An 18610-nucleotide genomic window follows, 5' to 3' on the forward strand; every position below is an offset into this window, starting at 1 on the left:
CTCTAGTGCATCCGTTGCATTGCAATCCCTACTCACTCACATTGATATCTATTGATGGGCATCTCCATAGCTTGTTGATACGCCTAGTTGATGTGAGAGTATCTTCCCCTCTTTTTGTCTTCTCCACAACCATCATTCTATTCCACATATAGTGATATATCCATGGCTCACGCTCATGTATTGCGTGAAGATCGAAAAAGTTTTGAAAATGTCAAAAGTATGAAACAATTGCTTGGCTTGTCATCGGGGTTGTGCATGATTTAAATACTTTGTGTGGTGAAGATAGAGCATAGCCAGACTATATGATTTTGTAGGGATAGCTTTCTTTGGCCATGTTATTTTGAGAAGACATAATTGCTTTGTTAGTATGCTTGAAGTATTATTATTTTTATGTCAACATGAACTTTTGTCTTGAATCTTTTGAATCTGAATATTCATACCACAATTAAGAAGATTTACATTGAAATTATGCCAAGTAGCACTTCGCATCAAAAATTCTGTTTTTATCATTTACCTACTCGAGGACGAGCAGGAATTAAGCTTGGGGATGCTTGATACGTCTCCAACGTATCTATAATTTTTGATTGCTCCATGCTATATTACCTACTGTTTTGGACTATATTGGGCTTTATTTTCCACTTTTATATTATTTTTGGTACTAACCTATTAACCGGAGGCTCGGCCCAGAATTATTGTTTTTTGCCTATTTCAGTGTTTCGGAGAAACAGAATATCAAACGGAGTCCAAACGGAATGAAACCTTCGGGAACGCGATCTTCTCATCAGATAAGACCCAGGAGACTTGGACCCTCCGTCAAGAAAGCCACGAGGCGGTCACGAGGGTGGAGGGCGCCCCCCTAGGGCGCGCCCCTTGCCTCGTGGGCCCCTCGAAGCTCCAGCGACGTACTCCTTCCTCCTATATATACCTACGTACCCCCAAACGATCAGATACGGAGCCAAAAACCTAATTCCACCGCCGTAACTTTCTGTATCCACGAGATCCCATCTTGGGGCCTGTTCCGGAGCTCCGCCGGAGGGGGCATCGATCATGGAGGGCTTCTACATCATCATCCAAGCCCCTCCGATGAAGTGCGAGTAGTTTACTTCAGACCTACGGGTCCATAGCTAGTAGCTAGATGGCTTCTTCTCTCTTTTTGGATCTCAATACAATGTTCTCCCCCTCTCTCGTGGAGATCTATTCGATGTAATCTTCTTTTTGCGGTGTGTTTGTTGAGACCGATGAATTGTGGGTTTATGATCCAGTCTATCTATGAATAATATTTGAATCTTCTCTGAATTCTTTTATGTATGATTGGTTATCTTTGCAAGTCTCTTCGAATTATCAGTTTGGTTTGGCCTACTAGATTGGTTTTTCTTGCCATGGGAGAAGTGCTTAGCTTTGGGTTCGATCTTGCGGTGTCCTTTCCCAGTGACAGAAGGGGCAGCAAGGCACGTATTGTATTGTTGCCATCGAGGATAACAAGATGGTTTTTTTATCATATTGCATGAAACTATCCCTCTATATCATGTCATCTTGCTTAAGGCGTTACTCTGTTTTTAACTTAATACTCTAGATGCATGATGGATAGCGGTTGATGAGTGGAGTAATAGTAGTAGATGCAGGCATGAGTCGGTCTACTTGTCTCGGACGTGATGCCTATATACATGATCATACCTAGATATTCTCATAACTATGCTCAATTCTGTCAATTGCTCAACAGTAATTTGTTCACCCACCGTAGAATACTTATGCTCTTGAGAGAAGCCACTAGTGAAACCTATGGCCCCCGGGTCGCTTTCTCATCATATCAATCTCCATCACTTTATTATTGCTTTGCTTTTTACTTTTTACTTTGCATCTCTATACAAAAAATACCAAAAATATTATCTATCATCTCTATCAGATCTCACTTTCGTAAGTGACCGTGAAGGGATTGACAACCCCTAAGCGCGTTGGTTGCGTTGAGCTATTGTTTTTGTGTAGGTACGAGGGACTCGCGCGTAGCCTCCTACTCGATTGATACCTTGGTTCTAAAAAAATGAGGGAAATACTTAAGCTACTTTGCTGCGTCATCCTCTCCTCTTCGGAGAAATCCAACGCAGTGCTCAAGAGGTAGCAGTTACCGGAAAAGTTTCGGAGACAACGGAAGAGTTCCGAAGAGAGAACACCGAAAGAGTTTCGGTAAAACCGAAAAGTTGTTTTGGAATATATTATTAGGTCAAAATGGTTTCGGCGGTCGCCTGAAAATTCTTAGAGGGCCTAGAATTGGTCTGGGAACTTTTGGGAATTTTCGGAGAGAAAAACCGAAAATGTTCCGGAGCTGCCGTAACCGCCGTTGTTGCTTTTCGCTGATAAAAATCACCACACTGGAATTGTTTTGGATCGTGCCCAGAATAATTTTAGAGGCTGCCGGAAATGTTCTGGGACCTTCCGGAATTTTCCAGAAAAAATGTTTCACGGAAAACATCTTGTCTCAGCATGAGGGGACAAGATCCCACGAATCGGGGATTACATTTTTTGTGGCTTTTTGTCTAGGGAGCACCCATGTTTCTAGGAGACATGTTGGTGGCTTGTTGCCCCCTCATGGGAGGGGGCAAGGTTGTGGCTGGCCAAGGGGGTGCCTCCATGGTGTCCCCTTGGTGCCCCACTTGAGTTACCATTTCATCCTTCATGTGGGACATGTAGCATGGGTGTTTTGGTATTTCCTCCACCACCCCACCCCTTGCCTTGGCCTATAAAAGGAGGAGAACGGGCTGCCATTCTCCTCATCCCTTCTCACATACAAGTGCCATGCAATGATCTGGCTTCTCTCTCCCTCCCCGCGAAATAGTTTCGTAGAGCCGAAAGGCTGTCTGGGTTCCGACAGGAACTAGTTTTGGACGGGGAAGCCCTGCCGGATAGATGACAACGTATGTGTGCAACTCTGTAGAGAGATCATAGTTTCGGTCTTAATTCGTGAGTGCCTCCTGGAGGGCTGTCCGTGTGACCGTCCGAGTTTCAAAGGTCCTCCCGAAGGGCTGTTCGAGTTTTGAAGGTCCTTCCGAAGGGCTGTCCGCGACACCGTCCGGGGGGCTATTCGACTGCCTCCCGGAGGGCTGTCTGAGGAGCAGATGAGGGTATACATCCTCGCGGTTGGGAGGTTGTAAATCCTAGCTGCGGGGATCTGCACCGCCGATCGTCATCGACTCTACTTCCCGCTGCGCTACGAGTCGGTAACAAAAAAGATCGAACCATGTATGCAATCTCCATAGTGGTCCTGGGCTGGTGCGTAGGTCGAATTTTTTTTTCTGCTACATTACCCTACAAAAGTTTCTTTTGATTGGATCAATTTTGGAAGAGATCTCATAGGTGCGCAAATAGCAACCACCTCAAAGTTCTCTTTCTAAATTTAATATATTAAGCCACCCCAAATGTCACCCTGGTAGCCCCAGTGATTTTACTACACAGACACCATATGATCTAGCTGTTCAGTCTGTCTAATGAGTCACCCAATGTCTCATGGGTGTCTCCAGGGATTATATTAGACATGCATTTGTAATCTCATTAACTCCTTAAGTTCAAGAATATAACATGAACAAGATTTGATCCATAAAGGTACTTGTCACAAGTGGTACTATACCATACAATTCAATTAATCATCAATGCCCAAGATCGCAATCATGGTGGCAATGAGAGAGAGTGTGTGTGTGTGTAACGCCCCGGACACACCCGCCGGTGGTCGTTACTCCTGACGGGATCTAGACTGGCCCCATAGATCAATACTAGTCTTTTCTGCGTACTTAGTCCTCACTCGTGCGCACCCGGGAGCAAGTTCCCGGCCGGTCACCCATCCTGAAACTACTCCAAGCTGAGCACACTTAACTTTGGAATTCTTTCCGAATAGGCTCCTGGAAAAGAAGGAATTCCTTATTGATATGAATAGTCTATCATTCCTAATAAGCCAGACTATCACATACACCCCCACTCAGAGGAACCGACGTCCTCGTCGGGGCACAGAAACGTTCCCTCTTGGCACATACGTCTGTGTATTCAGTCCGGTACATGTGCCATATCGTGTGCCACGACGGGTCACAAATGTCATGAACAACATGACCGCGCACCTGTCCGTAAACATTCGTGTAACCGCGAGGGTCGGCTCTGATACCAACTTGTAACGCCCCGAACACACCCGCCGGTGGTCGTTACTCCTGGCGGAATCTAGACTGGCCCCACAGATCAATGCTAGTCTTTTCTGCGTACTTTGTCCTTACTCGTGCGCATCCGGGAGCAAGTTCTCGGTCGGTCACCCATCCTGAAACTACTCCAAACTGAGCACGCTTAACTTTGGAGTTCTTTCCGAATGGGCTCCCGGAAAAGAAGGAATTCCTTATTGATATGAGTGGTCTACCATCCCTGATAAGCCAGACCATCACACACACACACAGAGATGGCACATCTCTACACCACAAACCCTCGTCCTCGAAGCTGGACTACTCCCAGATCGCCATGGGAGTGGCAAGGGTTGATGTAGAGGTTGAAGATGAAGATTCTACCCTTTAGCAAAGTGCCAGGCTAGGGCAAAAACCGAAGATGGCCTCGGAACGCGAAGTGGACAGGGAAATAAAACATGTTATTTCCCTGTTCACATAGATCACACCTCAATTTTGCAATTCTAGCACAAATTAAGTAGCATAAACTAGAAAATTTTGTCATGTCCTATGCAACTACCTCGTAGGCTCATACTGGCATCCCAAAATTCACCTTCTTCCAAACATGTTGTATTGGGCGCTGGCCATGCCCATAAGCCTCCGACACTTTGTCCTCGATGCCATCGTGCTGCTGACCCAAGATAAAGCAAGGCAATCCACCTCCAGTAGTGCATCAGTCACTTACAATCAAAATCGAACCAAATCAAACGAAATTCTATCCGTAGCACAACATGCCACCAGTAGTCCTGGCTATGGAAAGCCCGACCCGACGCTACTCCCGGGCCAGGCTCGGGCCTAGATTTTGAACCCGATGGCCGGGCCTGTTGATTTTGCCATTTTTTGAAGGGGCCTGGCCCAAGGCCCGCCGGGCTTGGGCCTAAAAACCAGGCCCGGGCTTGGGTTTTTTGTCTCGGGCTTGGCCAGGCCCGGCCCAAAGCCTGGCCCAAGGTCTGGCCAGGTATAGCCACCACCGATGCCAGATTCGCGCATGAGCCGTGGTTGACGGAACCGCTGCTCATTTCATGGAAACTCCCACAGCCACCGACGCACATCACGGAGAGGGGACATACGGCAAAGGATCCGTCGAGTAAAGAAGGGCTCCACAAAGACGGTGGCGAGGTTCGGCGTATACGTCTTGATGGACAACATCAGGGCAGACGACAACAAGATTGTCGTCGTGTCAAGGTGCTGCTGCGGCGGCGAGCTGATCACTGTCGGCGGCGGCACCGGCACCGGCTATGCCAAGTCAAAGCTGCTTGTCTCATTCCAATTCTTTCATTTCGTAATTAGATGTGCGCGGCGCATGCAGCAGAATCAGAACAGAGAGCTCAGCTTCCCCATGCTCAATTGCTGCCGAATGTAACACATGCTTTCGAGTTTTGAGATGCCAAGGTGATATACTACACCATTTGATATGCACTTTATTATTCAGAAGACGAGGCAGAAAATAATACTACTACTACACTGAGCGTCGGCCCTAAGAATCTAACTGCCAGCTTACAAAATATGTACATCTTCAAGGACTACATAACCGTAAAATGAACATATTTGCATTGGTACATGTTTGCGAAAACTGAAGACTCCCGCTAGAACGAACTTTGCCGTGTGCCACATTTGACGTCTGCGTGTCACATGCTGCGATATCATGATCAATGGATAAAGTAAACAGCTCACATCTCAGCCTATCGCAGAGGGATGCAGAAGCCCGATACTTCTTCTCAGAGCCCAAAGAATGGCTTCCGGAGAACGGCATATGGAGTGAGACATTGGCATGTCGCAAAACCTGGCAAACCCACTCCCGGAACTTCATCTGTTCTTCTCCCTGCCAGCTTAAAGTCTCAGTTCTTGCGCGCGGAATGGTACAGTTCCATGTAGTCCAGAGCAGGCCGGTTCCAGGACCAATCCTGCTCCATGACCCGCTTGCAGAGGGAGTGAAACCAGTCGCGAGCGTCGTACCATGTGGTGATCGCCCTGAAATGGAGCAGGGGGGACAGGAGGCATGAATTACGCTTTGTGTGCCGTTACAGTGCATGTAACTCTGCTGGGTTATACTTTTCTTTTCGAAAGAGGACTGATAGGTTATACTTGCCTGTCGAGAGCATAATCTACGCCATTGCTGTCAGCTCCTTCGAAGCTGAATCCGTTCGGCTCAAGGCCTTGTTCACAGGCCCGATCCTTATCATCGTCCACGTCAAAAACGGTATCATAAAGGCCTGCACACAATGCATTGCATGTCTTTTACTGCTAACAGGCGATGCAACACAACACAATGTCATGGAGTCAAGACATTATAAATACCTCCAGTTTTCCGAACAATTGGGATGGATCCATATCGCATAGCAGTAAGCTGTGTTAAACCACAAGGTTCGAAAATGGAAGGCACGAGAATGAAGTCGGCGCCAGCATATATCTACAACAGGATCATGAATTTTATTTAGTAAAGATAATCCAGTTCTAATATGTGGGGCCACTGAAAGAGGACCTGAGACTTACTAAATGTGATAGTGGCTCGTCATAAGTTAAACAAAGCTTCACGCGACCATCAAATTCACCATGCAGTTTAGCAGCTAAGTTGCTAAAATCACCTTGTATGCGATGATCTGGAGCTGAGCCTAGTAAAACCACCTGAAGAAAGAACGCATAACAAGCTTGCAATTAAACATTTGGGGGGGGGGGGGGGGGGGGGGGGTGTTATCTCTATAAGCGAAAGACAAGACCTGTCCATTGCGTTCAAGAGTTCGATAAATTGCATGTTTGATAAGGTGAATTCCCTTCTGCGCTGTAAGCCGACTGATGATTCCAACTAGAGGGGAATCAGTTTGATGTAATCCAAGCTTTTCCTGCAATGCCCTTTTTGCAGAACTCTTGCCCTCAACAACATTCTCAGAAGTATAATGGACCTGAAAAAGAATGACAGAAAAGGTTGAGCTAGCAATATCCACAACAGTACTAGACAGAGCTCTCACATTAAGTCCAAGCTGATGGTAAATGCATGGTTATGGAATATGATGAATATAGTCAAATGATACCGGGATATAGTTGTCATTATATGGATCCCAAATATCAGAATCAATTCCGTTGCGGATTCCATGGAATTTGAAATAATGAGGAGCAATAGAACCATGTCCAGACACTTCCTTTGAATATGTGTACGAGACCTGCAAAGGGTGGCCAAAACAGTATTAAACAGACAAGAAATACAATTTAAGGATATGTTGAAGGATCTGCTTTATCACAGGGATAAAGCAAAACACAGGCACTCACAGTTGTAGCCTTATCACAATGTGCCATTGCTTTGCCAATGTGATTGACTCCAAATTCAAGATTGTGGATCGTAAATACAACCCGACCATTTGGCAGCCCATTATGAACATAATGTTGCTTGTACAACCAAGCAACTGGAGCACTTGACCAATCATGACAATGTATGATATCCTGTAAGGATGACAACACTTGAGAAATATAAGAAGTCAAGAGGGGGGGGGGGGGGATACAAGCAAGAAAGTAACAGCATGGAATGGCTTGATGATGTACTTGCACAGTCTACAGACTGGCTAAAACGCCACAGGAGAAATCTATATAAGTAATATAAACCCCAATACTGTGATAGATAATGATATGGGGCACAGCTTTGTACTTACTGGAGAGGAGCCACTCTGGAGAAGAAACTCCAGGGCAGAATGACAAAAGAAGCCAAATCTACTTTCATCGTTCCTTCCATAGACACATCCAACCCAAAACATCCTGTAACAAGAAATGACAAAACAATCCTATGTTATTACGTTTTTACTTGAACGAAACTGCAAAGGTTATTCCCAGATTTACAGTTCACATTGATGAAATTTCATTCAATTACTAACAGAAGTGAATATGTATGTTTTGCCTAAAGCCTCTACACATCTCGTCTATCTGTGTACTAGCATTGCAACTTGCAACAATTTAATTTTGAACACAAGTTAAAAAGAACAACTTAATTAAGATGGATACTAACTCAATAGCCATGCTCAACTCATTGGAATAACCAGTAAAACAAAGAGAAGAACATCAATACAAGACAATAACTAAGGTGTGAGTAAAAGAAGCAATCAAACAACCTAGCAAAAATGGAAGTTCTTCATGTCATAGTTAGTGTGACAAGCATGTATTTTGCTGTAAGATCTAAGTGGTATCTGTCAGGTCTTAAAATGTAAGGACAGAGCTTAAGATGAGGTCAAACACGGGATACTCATGAGTCATGATAAAACAAGGATCCATCAACAATGCAGAGTATGAAATGTAAACAAAATAACAACTGATAGAAAGTATATATTGGTCAAATATGGAGTATACGCATACCCATTCTGCGGTTCCAAGAAATAAACAGAGATCCCTTCAACCTTTCCAAACCATACTTTTATCTCTGTACCACCCCAAGTAAAACTTTGACGGCAATGTAAATCCTTCACCTGCAACAAAAGAAAGGCAGCTTAGTGATGAAACATAACTATACTAACAAACACCACCCCCACCTATCAAGCAGCACATAAAATACTGAACAAAGACAAAAATAGTAGTAAAACTAAAAACTGCTACAGGTAAATATACAGCAAACAAAGAAAAATACATCATGTTTCGACAAGAGGTACTTCGGTGCTCTATTCAGAAATGAGAGAGAAAATGTTAAAGAATGTTGGGATTGGCAACCACCAATTGAGTTACTAACAATTCAGTTTATGGGAAATCTTTGAGACTCCAAAATCTCTGGTACAATTATGAAAAGGACATACCATAGTGCCACGGTATAATTGTGTGCTATTAGACTAGTGTAACTTGGTAACAGGGCCACTATAAGACCAAAAAGAAAGACGCCAGAATAAAGTGCAGTGTACAACTTACATTGCTTAGGTTTAAGCAGTCATACTTTGGAAAAATAACCTCAACCTTGTGGCCTAAATCTTGAATAGCTCGTGAAAGACTAGTAACAACATCGCCAAGGCCCCCAACCTGTGACAACATTGGTCATTGTTGAACATGTCATCATTCTGTGTACCAAAAGAAGATGATAAGAAGTACGATTACCTTTGCAATAGGAGCCATTTCTACTGCAATGTGCACAATATGCATAGGTGGTTCCTTTGCCATGGAATCAGACACAGGAATATGATAGTCCATCCCATCCCGGTTGTCATATATCCCACCTTCTTCCGACTCAGAGAAAACAAAGTCCATCATATATGCATCCAAAGGAACCCTAACTGGAAAATGGACAGAACAGTTAAAAGAGATGCAAAAGGAGAAAATTCCATGATAATACAAAAATTATTTATGGGTTAAATGAAAGCGCAGATTGAACTACTATCATAAATACTGGCAACAAAACAATAGTCCAAAAACAAGTTGTGAAAAGAAGCGGCACTAAGTTTCACATAAATTTGATAAGTTGGAAGAAGCTCTGTTTTACTTATATCAGGATCTGCATCTGTATGAGATTTTTTTTCCTGGTAAATGAGGAGCAAGTAGTAGTTTGAGCTCTTCTGGCATAAGTCTAGAGAGATTTATAGGAGCATATCCGCTATAAAAGTACGAATCAACACCACATAATACGAATCCAGCAAGTAGCTTTGGCAGAAAATATTATGGAGGATGGATCTGACGGTACTTGATTGTGTATTAATAAAATGCATCAAAGAAAGGCCACTGAATCCACACCTGTAGCTTGTAAGTGTGAACCATTTTCTGCATTCACCATCTTTTGGGGCGGCAAAGGACCACTTGGATGAGTCCAACGGTTAAAGGAACATCTGAACCAAACTTCTGGACTTCCATTCAGCACTGTGTTAGAAGGATTGTATAGAACATCAACTGTGGTCCCTGCACGTACTTCAAGTGGCTCAGTATACACAATGTGTTTCTGTGAGAGAAGAAACTCTCTCATAGTCTTCTCCTTCATCTCAGCTTTCATCCTTGCAGTTATCTCAGCCTATTGAAACCAAACAAAAGGTAAATACCACAAGATCTTCTGTCGAAAGATCCTCTCTTTTTTTGCTTAATAAGTAGTCAAGTAGAAATTGGTATGATGCTGTTAGAGTACGTAATGGGCCTAATGGGCCCGTTAGTCTTAGGGTTAATTAGAGATAAGAGTCGCTTGCTTAGGGGTCAAGTAAGCCTTGCTTGGGAGTCAAGTAAACCTCTCTATATAAAAAGAGGAGATGTATCAATCTAATCAAGCAAGAATTAAGAAGGAAATCCCTTCCCTCTTGCCCGGCCGTGGGCAAAAAGGCCCCCGGCCGGCCCTCTCGCGCCCTCCTTCTAGCAGCGCCATAACAATTTGGTATCAGGTAGCTCAGTTCTGATCATGTCTTCGTCGCCTCCCACCCCGTCGCTTCCGCTGCCGACTGTCACCACCGCGCCGCTGGCCATCTACACCGCGCCGCTGCCCTCCCCGTCCGCGCCGCTGGTCGCATCCTCCGGCGCCGCCACCGCCCAGATGTCGGCGCCCTCCACCGCATCACCGTCCGCCGTCTACACCCCGGAGGAGATCACCGGGGTCCTCCACGACCTCGTCACAGCCGTCCAGGGGATCCGGCTGTACCTGGCCAGCCCCTACGGGCCGCCGCCACCCCTGCCGCTGACCGCCACCGCCGGGCTGCCGGCCCTGCCGTGGTACTCGCCGCATCCAGGGGCCTCGGCGGCATTCGCTGGGACGCTACTGCCCCAGCTGCAGCTGTCGCCCACCGCCGCCCCGCAGTGGCCGCAGTGGCCGGGGCCGGCTCCTGCCGCGCCTCCAGCGCCCATCGCCGCCCCCGCGCCGCCGTGGTTGCCGTGGCAGCCACCACACCAGGCGGCCTTCGCCGCGCTCGCCGGGCCACTGCAGCTGCCATCCATCGCCACCACCGCCCAGCCCTGGCTGCACTGGCAGCCGCCGCTCCTGCCGGCCTCCGCCGCGCCCGGCGCTCCGCCGCAGCAGCCGCTGCCGCTGCCCGGTGCGCCACCGCCGCAGCCGCTGCAGCAGCCACCGCCGGTTAGCTCCGGCCCCGCATCGACCGTGCCGGCGGGAGTCCCGCTCCACCAAGTCCAGTCTCCGCCGTCGCCGTCACCGCTTCCGTCTTGGATCGCTACCCGCCACGTGTCGGCGGCGGTGAGGCTGCAGGCTACTGCGCGCGGCCTCCTAGCGCGTCGGCGTGTGCGGGAGATGCGTGGTCTGCAGCTGCCGCTCCTCCAAGTTGCCCTTCGCTGCGTAAAGGACCTCGATCTCATCCGCTGCGCCGGGGATCTTGGGCATGCGGTTTCCCCCACGGGCAGCGGGCATGATGTTTTCCCCACGGGCAGCGACCTCCAAGTCTGCGACATTGGCGGTTGGGGGGGCGCACCCCTCCTCGTCATTCTCCATCGCAAGCCCCCCACTCTTCCCTGTGCGGTTCAGACCAACAGCCGTCCGGCAGGAAGAAGGCATGGTGTCACCGACAACAGCGCACCACGTAGCACCACTGCATTCCGTCACCGGGCGCCGCAAGGGCGCCTCTGCTGGTCACTCTTGCGACCACTTCCAGGTGGTCCTACACATGCACTCCTTTTGTCCAGATGGTGTCCATGGGATCCAGGTGGCTGTACACGTGCATGTCCGACGTGCGGATGGTGTCGACTTTTTGTTAAGGGGTCCAAAATAAAGCGTCCCAGTCCATTTCAGGTTGAGAATAATAAAACAAGCCGAGATGTAAAAGGCTTGTTTTTAGGTGTTAGGTTTGGGTTGCGTCGAGTCATGGTTATAAGTTGGTTAGGCTGCAGCTTGAGGACAAGACAAGCTGCATGTCCAGGTGGGGTGTAGTGTTAGAGTACGTAATGGGCCTAATGGGCCCGTTAGTCTTAGGGTTAATTAGAGATAAGAGTCGCTTGCTTAGGGGTCAAGTAAGCCTTGCTTGGGAGTCAAGTAAACCTCTCTATATAAAAAGAGGAGATGTATCAATCTAATCAAGCAAGAATTAAGAAGGAAATCCCTTCCCTCTTGCCCGGCCGTGGGCAAAAAGGCCCCCGGCCGGCCCTCTCGCGCCCTCCTTCTAGCAGCGCCATAACAGATGCTCCTACATATATGCATTGATTCTCTTGAACTAACCTTTCTCCGACCAGCATCCTCCTTCTCTGTTCTTTCTCGCTGAAGCCTTTCAAATATCCTACGTTCTTCTTCCACCCAAAATAAGTCATCGGATATGCTCTTTGAAACGGCAGCATGAAAATCTTGCTTCCCATTGTTATCATACTTGCTTGCATTCCCAGGTGATCCATCAGCAAAAACCCAGTCCAACACCAATGCGCTTTCAGGTAGAGTAACTATACAGGGAGTAAAGTAAAGTGTAAGCTATATGTATGATAAGAAAAAAGAGCAAGTAAAGAAACATATGAAATTGGATCTTAAAACTCATTTACGAGAAAACATGTATTTAAGGAAAGAAACATTAGTATGTAATTTAGAGGGATAAACAATGCCCAAGTTACCATGCTCGTTTTATGTCAATGTCATGATAAAATGGCTGTGTTCGGATAATATGAATCCTAATTCCTAAGAGATAAAATGTGTGAATTAACGTACCATTTGCATACCACCAATCACCATCCTTTTCTTCAGATTTGACTAGCCTCTCAACAATAGAGGGCCCATCAGTCCAGTTATTGTAACCCCCATGCAACCAAATCTCATTTTTATGCTTTAGTGGTCTCGAGCTTCGATTATAGTATAATCTGACCCTATCCCCTCCTTTGTATGTGCTAGGCTGTATATACCATAGATTATCGGCATATCTGCAGGCTAAACCCAAGACATGCTGCAATTTATTCCTCGTCATCTCAACCTCAGCCTTTGCCTGTGCCCTGTCAGCCTCCATTGCGGCCCTTTCTTCCTCCTTCCGGCGCTCCTCCTCGGCTTGTCTTTCCCTTTCAGCTTCTTCTGCAGCAAGCCTTTCAAGTTCCCTTTGCTTTTCTTCAAGCAAGAAGTCCTCAAATGAGTGTTCATCAATGTCACTTTCTATATGCAGGACGAAATCATTATAACTGTTGTTTTCATAGACGGTGTCACCATTAAAGAACACAAAGTCTAATCTGTATGCCTGCTTGGGCATGTAGAGCTTACAACACCACCAATCCCCTGTTAATTCACTTCTACGCAATTTTTCAGTGAAATGGTTCCATCTCCAACCATTGAATGCCCCTTTGATAAGAATATCAGGCTCACTTGCTAAGGCCGACATGCTACGATTTAAGTACAGATCAATAACTGAATCAGCTTCCACTAATTGAGGAAAAACAAAACACTTATTCCCAATCGAATAATTTTCATCTGCAAGCTCTTCAAGCCTTCGCTTTAGTGCTTGAGGATCAACATCCATCTGTACCTGTTCTTGCATCTCTGGTTCACGTTGTTCTTCATCCTCTGTTATCCTCAGTTCATCACCAGCAACCAATGGCTCTTCATTGGCATCTTTACTTGCCCCGACGCCATCTTCTGATGAAGAATGCTTTCTTGCCATGAGATTCTTGCTGGTGGTTTGTTCTGTTGGATCTTCTCTGGTGACACCAACAACTGACTGGCTTTGTTGAGGAACATCAACAGCTGATATGTCTTGCTCATCAGAAGTAATTACCGATTTGTCTTGTCCATGAAAACCAATACTCGATTGGTCCTTTCCTCGAGTGCTTGCACCCACCAGTGCACTTATTCTGACACGGTACTCCTCAAGTTCTCTGTCAATTGACTCAGAATCCATGGAGGTGGAAGCCAATGCTGATGACTGCTTCTGGTCAGCCTCTTCTTCAGTCTCAGACTCATCCACTACCTCCAGCACCACGCTGCTAGAAACATTTCCTGAGAAGTCAACCTCAGATGATTCATCTGCGGTACTTGTCTGCTCTGTTGCTTCATTAACTGACTCAACACCCATGGATGTGGAAGCCAATGCAGGAGGCTGCTTCTGGCCGGCCTCTTCTTCAGTCCCGACCTCGTTCACACCCTTCAGCTCGGTGCTGCTAGAAACATTTCCTGAGAAGTCCACCTCAGATGATTCGTCTGTCGACTCAACATCCATGGATGTGGAAGACAATGCAGGAGGCTGCTTTTGGTCAACCTCTTCCTCGCTCACACCCTTCAGCTCCACGCTGCTAGAAACATTTCCTGAGAATTCCACCTCATACTCTTCTTCTGCGGTACTTGTCTGCTCTGTTGCCTCGCTACTGAGCGTCCCATTGCTTGTGCCGAGATCAGCGTCTTCATCAGCGCTGCTATGCTCAGTCTTCTTCGTGGAGGTCCAAGATTCGGTAGAAGGTCTTGGAGCATATCCTCTAGAGGCAGTGCCCTTGGGCTTTGGAGCTGATGATCTCCTCGGATTCCTCTTGGGATAATCTGAATAATGCAACGTTATGAGAAGATGAGCAAAGCTGTATGGCCAGAGTACTCATACGCTGACTTGTAACAAAATCAATCCTCGAACCTGAGCTTGCCACCATGCATCGAACCAGCCTGCTTCTTGCAAATCTGCTGCACTTGACGATAGGCTGGAAAAGAGGAGAGAAGGGTGTGGAACTGTAAATAAAGATGACTTGACTGAAATGTTGTAATAGCACATTATTTATCACTGAACAAACTGGCCGGCCGTAGCAAGCACCCCCAACAAATGCCCCAGGTTAAGAACCCCTCCCTCGCCTCGATTGCAGCTAGCATAGCAGACCAGCCAAACCAAGAAATTGCTTGACAGAAGCGCAAAACTGGCATAAAGAACACCACCCAGATGCAGAGATGGCACAACACCCGCAGAAACGAAGTGCGCGCACAAATAACGCCTCAGATACCAGGCAATGGCAAGACGCACGGCAGGCCGGCCTGAACACCAATCGGATTTCTCCAGACCAAAAATGGGGCACCCCCAGAAAAACGCGAGCCAGCACGGACCAGAACAGCTCCAGGGGGCGCAGAGAAGAGAAGAGAAGAGAAGACGGACCTGCGCGAGGCCAGGGACGGCGGGCCGCACGAGGAGCACCGGGCGGCTCCGGGAGCAGAGCGGGCTCTGCGCCCGGAGAGCCATCTCCATTGCCCAGGGAAAAATCAAAACCCGACCCCCTCCGCTGATCTCTCCCCCCTCTCTCCCTCCCTCCCTCCTCCCTCCCTGGTGCTGCACGAAGCTGACCGACCCCTCTTCCTTGTTTCTTTTTCCTGGCCTCTAAAATCTCGCGTCGGAATGCGCAGCCGTACTGGCTGTCTGCACGCACGCACCCTCGATCGAAAGCGATAGTGTGCTTTCCCGTGTGTGCGCTTTGTGTGTGGCCAAAAATTACGCCTCGTATAGAGTATTATTTTCGTGCGGGAAATACATGTGGACGCACGGAGATTGGGGTTTCTTGGATCGGCTGCGCGGGGCCGTCCCCACACGAGCTCTGTGGGCCCGGAGCCCGTGGCGTGGACGGCTGTTATTTGTCGAGGAGGGCAACGTGGTTCACGGATGGACGGGCGGATGACTCGTGTAGCTTCTGCGTCTGCCTTCTCACCTCTGGAACATTCGCTCGGTGTTTTCTCTTCTTTTTTTTTGCCTGAGAAATCTTTTCGAACGATGGGCCGCATGTGAAGCTGTCGCCAAAATGACAATCTTCTTGATTAAGCTGGAGGCGTCTAAGCTTTATTAATGGCAAACGCCCCATTACTCCACCGATCCAGCCTACGCATCACTCGCTGCTTTAAGAATCGACAAAAAACCAGGCATGTGGACTCCACCGTGCAAGCATGTCCTAACCCCTCCCTGTCTGTGTGCAACGAGGCACATGGATTTATGGATGGATACACGCGACACGACCCAGCACTAAACCCGCAGCAGACGTACCATGCAACATTGTACGAATCGTTACTAATAACAGGCTGCGTGCTGTGATGCTAGCGGCTTTATCATGTTAGAAGAAAGGGAAACGTGTCTGAGTTGCTCGTCGCTCCGATGACTCACCTTTGTTCTCATCCGGAGTCCCAGGGCCGTCCGTGATCCGCGCGTCATTCTTCACTTTTTCCGGGAGCTGTGGTCGGTTAATCCATTGTGCCTGCGCATTTCGCTTGGTTAACTGATTGACCTTATCCTCTCCAATTATTAATAGTAGTAAAAATGGGTTGCATGCGAGGTGAACCTGAGGAAAACATCGCAGCGTCAACAACTCAGCAGTCAAAATGTCAAATACTCCTTCCTTGGCCTCGCAGCGCCACAGAGCCTTGCCCATCAGTAACTATGTAGAGATCTGAACAGAAAAATGCAGACTAAAAAGATATGGTGAACGAAACATACATTGAGATGCAGTCAATACTGGCCCATATTGCTTAAGCGATTCTCAGTTTCACATCAAGTGCGCAACGCATGCAGTTCAACGCTAGTTATTTGCGATCGATTTATCATTTAGGGATGTAAAGTGGATGCGTCCACTTACATCCCTACTATCATTGGTAGATTCTCATTAGATGGTGCCAAGGGGGATGCAGGTTGCTGGTCCTGCTCCTACATGCAAACTGGATTTTAAGTAAGACAACAGGGCGTCAACAATTAACGGTTGCTGGTTCTCGCTATTGTTACTAACAATAGTGGGGGAAAAGTTGTTTGCTGATCTCATCGCATCAACAGGGCATCAACAACTGTTTCTTCGCTATTGTTAGTTCCAGAATGCAAAATCACTTGATACACGAAACAAGCAGATGGGCCATGAAACTTCTTTCAGAACATGCAACTTTTTAGCTATATAGGGTTGCAGGGTAATAAGACTGATTAATAGGTCGAGAACTTGATGAGATGAGATCAGCAAACAAACGGAGGTGGAGCCGTTTTTCAGGTGACCAATTGTAATTCCAGAATTATATGCAAATTACATGCTATATAGGCCTTCATAACTTAGCAGATACACTAACAAGAAAGTTAGGATAAATTTGTATCAAGTGGAGATCAGGGCAGAAAAATGCACAAAATGGTCAGGTCACATCATGCTATATAGGCCTTCATAACTTAGCAGATACGCTAACAAGAAAGTTAGGATAAATTTGTATCAAGTGGAGATCAGGGCAGAAAAATGCACAAAATGGTCAGGTCACATCATGGAGCAAGCACAAAATGGCTAGGTTAGGATGCCCAGGTATTTATGAAGTACAAATCACAGCAAAATAAATGAGTGAAAATAATACTCCCTCCTCCCAAAATAAGTGTCTCAACTTTGTACTAACTTTAGTACAAAGTTGTACACTAAGGTTAAGACACTTATTTTGGAACGGAGGGAGTGGTACAGTATTCCAATTAGGAACCATGAATTCAGCATGAACAATATGCTTGAGATCACAGTTCAAGGGCATAACTGTATATGTGGTCCACGAGTACTAACAACATCAGAACAAGGAATTGTAAAAGCACTCAACTATAGCACATAAATTCTCATGACAGTTTCATGACATCCCTGTTCTAACATTTTCAAGAAGCTATATGAAAACTGATACTTCAAATTTGTTGATATTTTCATATTGCAGACATTACTTTCAGGCATTATTCTCACAACATGATCAGTGCCACTCATAGTATGTGGTATAGGCTACCAGCAGTGCAGCATAGGAAAAAAAATACTAACTGAAATTAGATAGGCATGAAGCAGTTCGTATTTCGTACCAGAGAGATGGCCGAATTTCAATACGTTTCACCTCAAAGAATGTCTCTTAGGAATGATGCCAATAATCAAAGACCAGTTTCCAACAACAAGTAGCAAGTGTCGAGTAATTCAAATAGACTAGTATGACAGGTAAATGGACATCATTCAGAAGGTGCAGAAGTTTCTGGATATCTTTGTCAGCCAAAATAAGCAGAAATGGAACAGTAAAACCAATTAACTGATAGCGTGATATGCTATTATTTTAAAACTTGCTGGTCACTGCTTTAGTCAACTATAAACTGAATAGGATGCAAAAATAAACGCCATCAAGGATATGAGTTATGGAGGTATAGGAAAACCACACAACACGTAATCCAACATGATTAGCGAGTGAAACGTTTGTCATGTATGTTCGGATCAAGCATGATAGCTTTTAATGATGATTGCAATTGAAGATGTTCGAAGCTGAGCAAATATGCCTAGATGAAAGGTACATCTATTACATAAAAAGAAGATAAACCGCACAATAATGTCACAAATAAGGAAGTGTTGGCCAATTAAGAAGATGCTGAATCCAGCAACATAAGGAAATTAAGATGTAGTGTTTCTTAACCAATACTGTTGGCATTAACTGTTGAATTTAGCATAAGCCAGAATAGGATGCTACTGAACTGCCAACGACAAGATTCATGTAATGCAAACTCAACGAAGTTGAACTAGAGTAGATAGGGAACTTCCCATTTCTGAAAGGGCAATAACATTATAACTGCTCCATTGATCAATGAAATCACAGTCGAGAAGTAATTGAA

The 18610-nt window shown here is 46.2% G+C and overlaps 1 protein-coding gene and 1 pseudogene across 2 annotated transcripts; one reads left to right on the forward strand and one right to left on the reverse strand.

Moving 5' to 3' along the window:
* Positions 1-5583: 5583 nt before the first annotated feature.
* Positions 5584-16212, reverse strand: LOC125539765 (starch synthase 3, chloroplastic/amyloplastic). Of its 2 annotated transcripts, none has more exons than XM_087544956.1 (16): positions 16139-16212; positions 14642-14705; positions 12751-14553; positions 12277-12491; positions 9876-10146; positions 9246-9421; positions 9063-9170; positions 8523-8632; positions 7829-7931; positions 7452-7622; positions 7217-7345; positions 6905-7087; positions 6681-6812; positions 6486-6597; positions 6277-6400; positions 5584-6158 (listed from the first exon to the last, which is right to left on the reverse strand). In XM_087544956.1, the coding sequence occupies exons 1-16, from the start codon at positions 16184-16186 to the stop codon at positions 6026-6028; spliced, it is 3882 nt and encodes a 1293-aa protein (XP_087401082.1). In that variant the 5' UTR covers positions 16187-16212; the 3' UTR covers positions 5584-6025. The 2 variants fall into 2 exon arrangements, with proteins under 2 accessions (XP_087401082.1, XP_048559235.2); XM_048703278.2 differs by lacking the exon at positions 16139-16212 and adding an exon at positions 15149-15464.
* On the forward strand, positions 10155-11892 carry LOC147986768 (uncharacterized; annotated as a pseudogene).
* Positions 16213-18610: the final 2398 nt, after the last annotated feature.

Source organism: Triticum urartu, chromosome 2A, assembly GCF_056163025.1.
Source record: "Triticum urartu cultivar PI428250 chromosome 2A, HENAU_Tu73, whole genome shotgun sequence".
Lineage (NCBI taxonomy): Eukaryota > Viridiplantae > Streptophyta > Magnoliopsida > Poales > Poaceae > Triticum > Triticum urartu.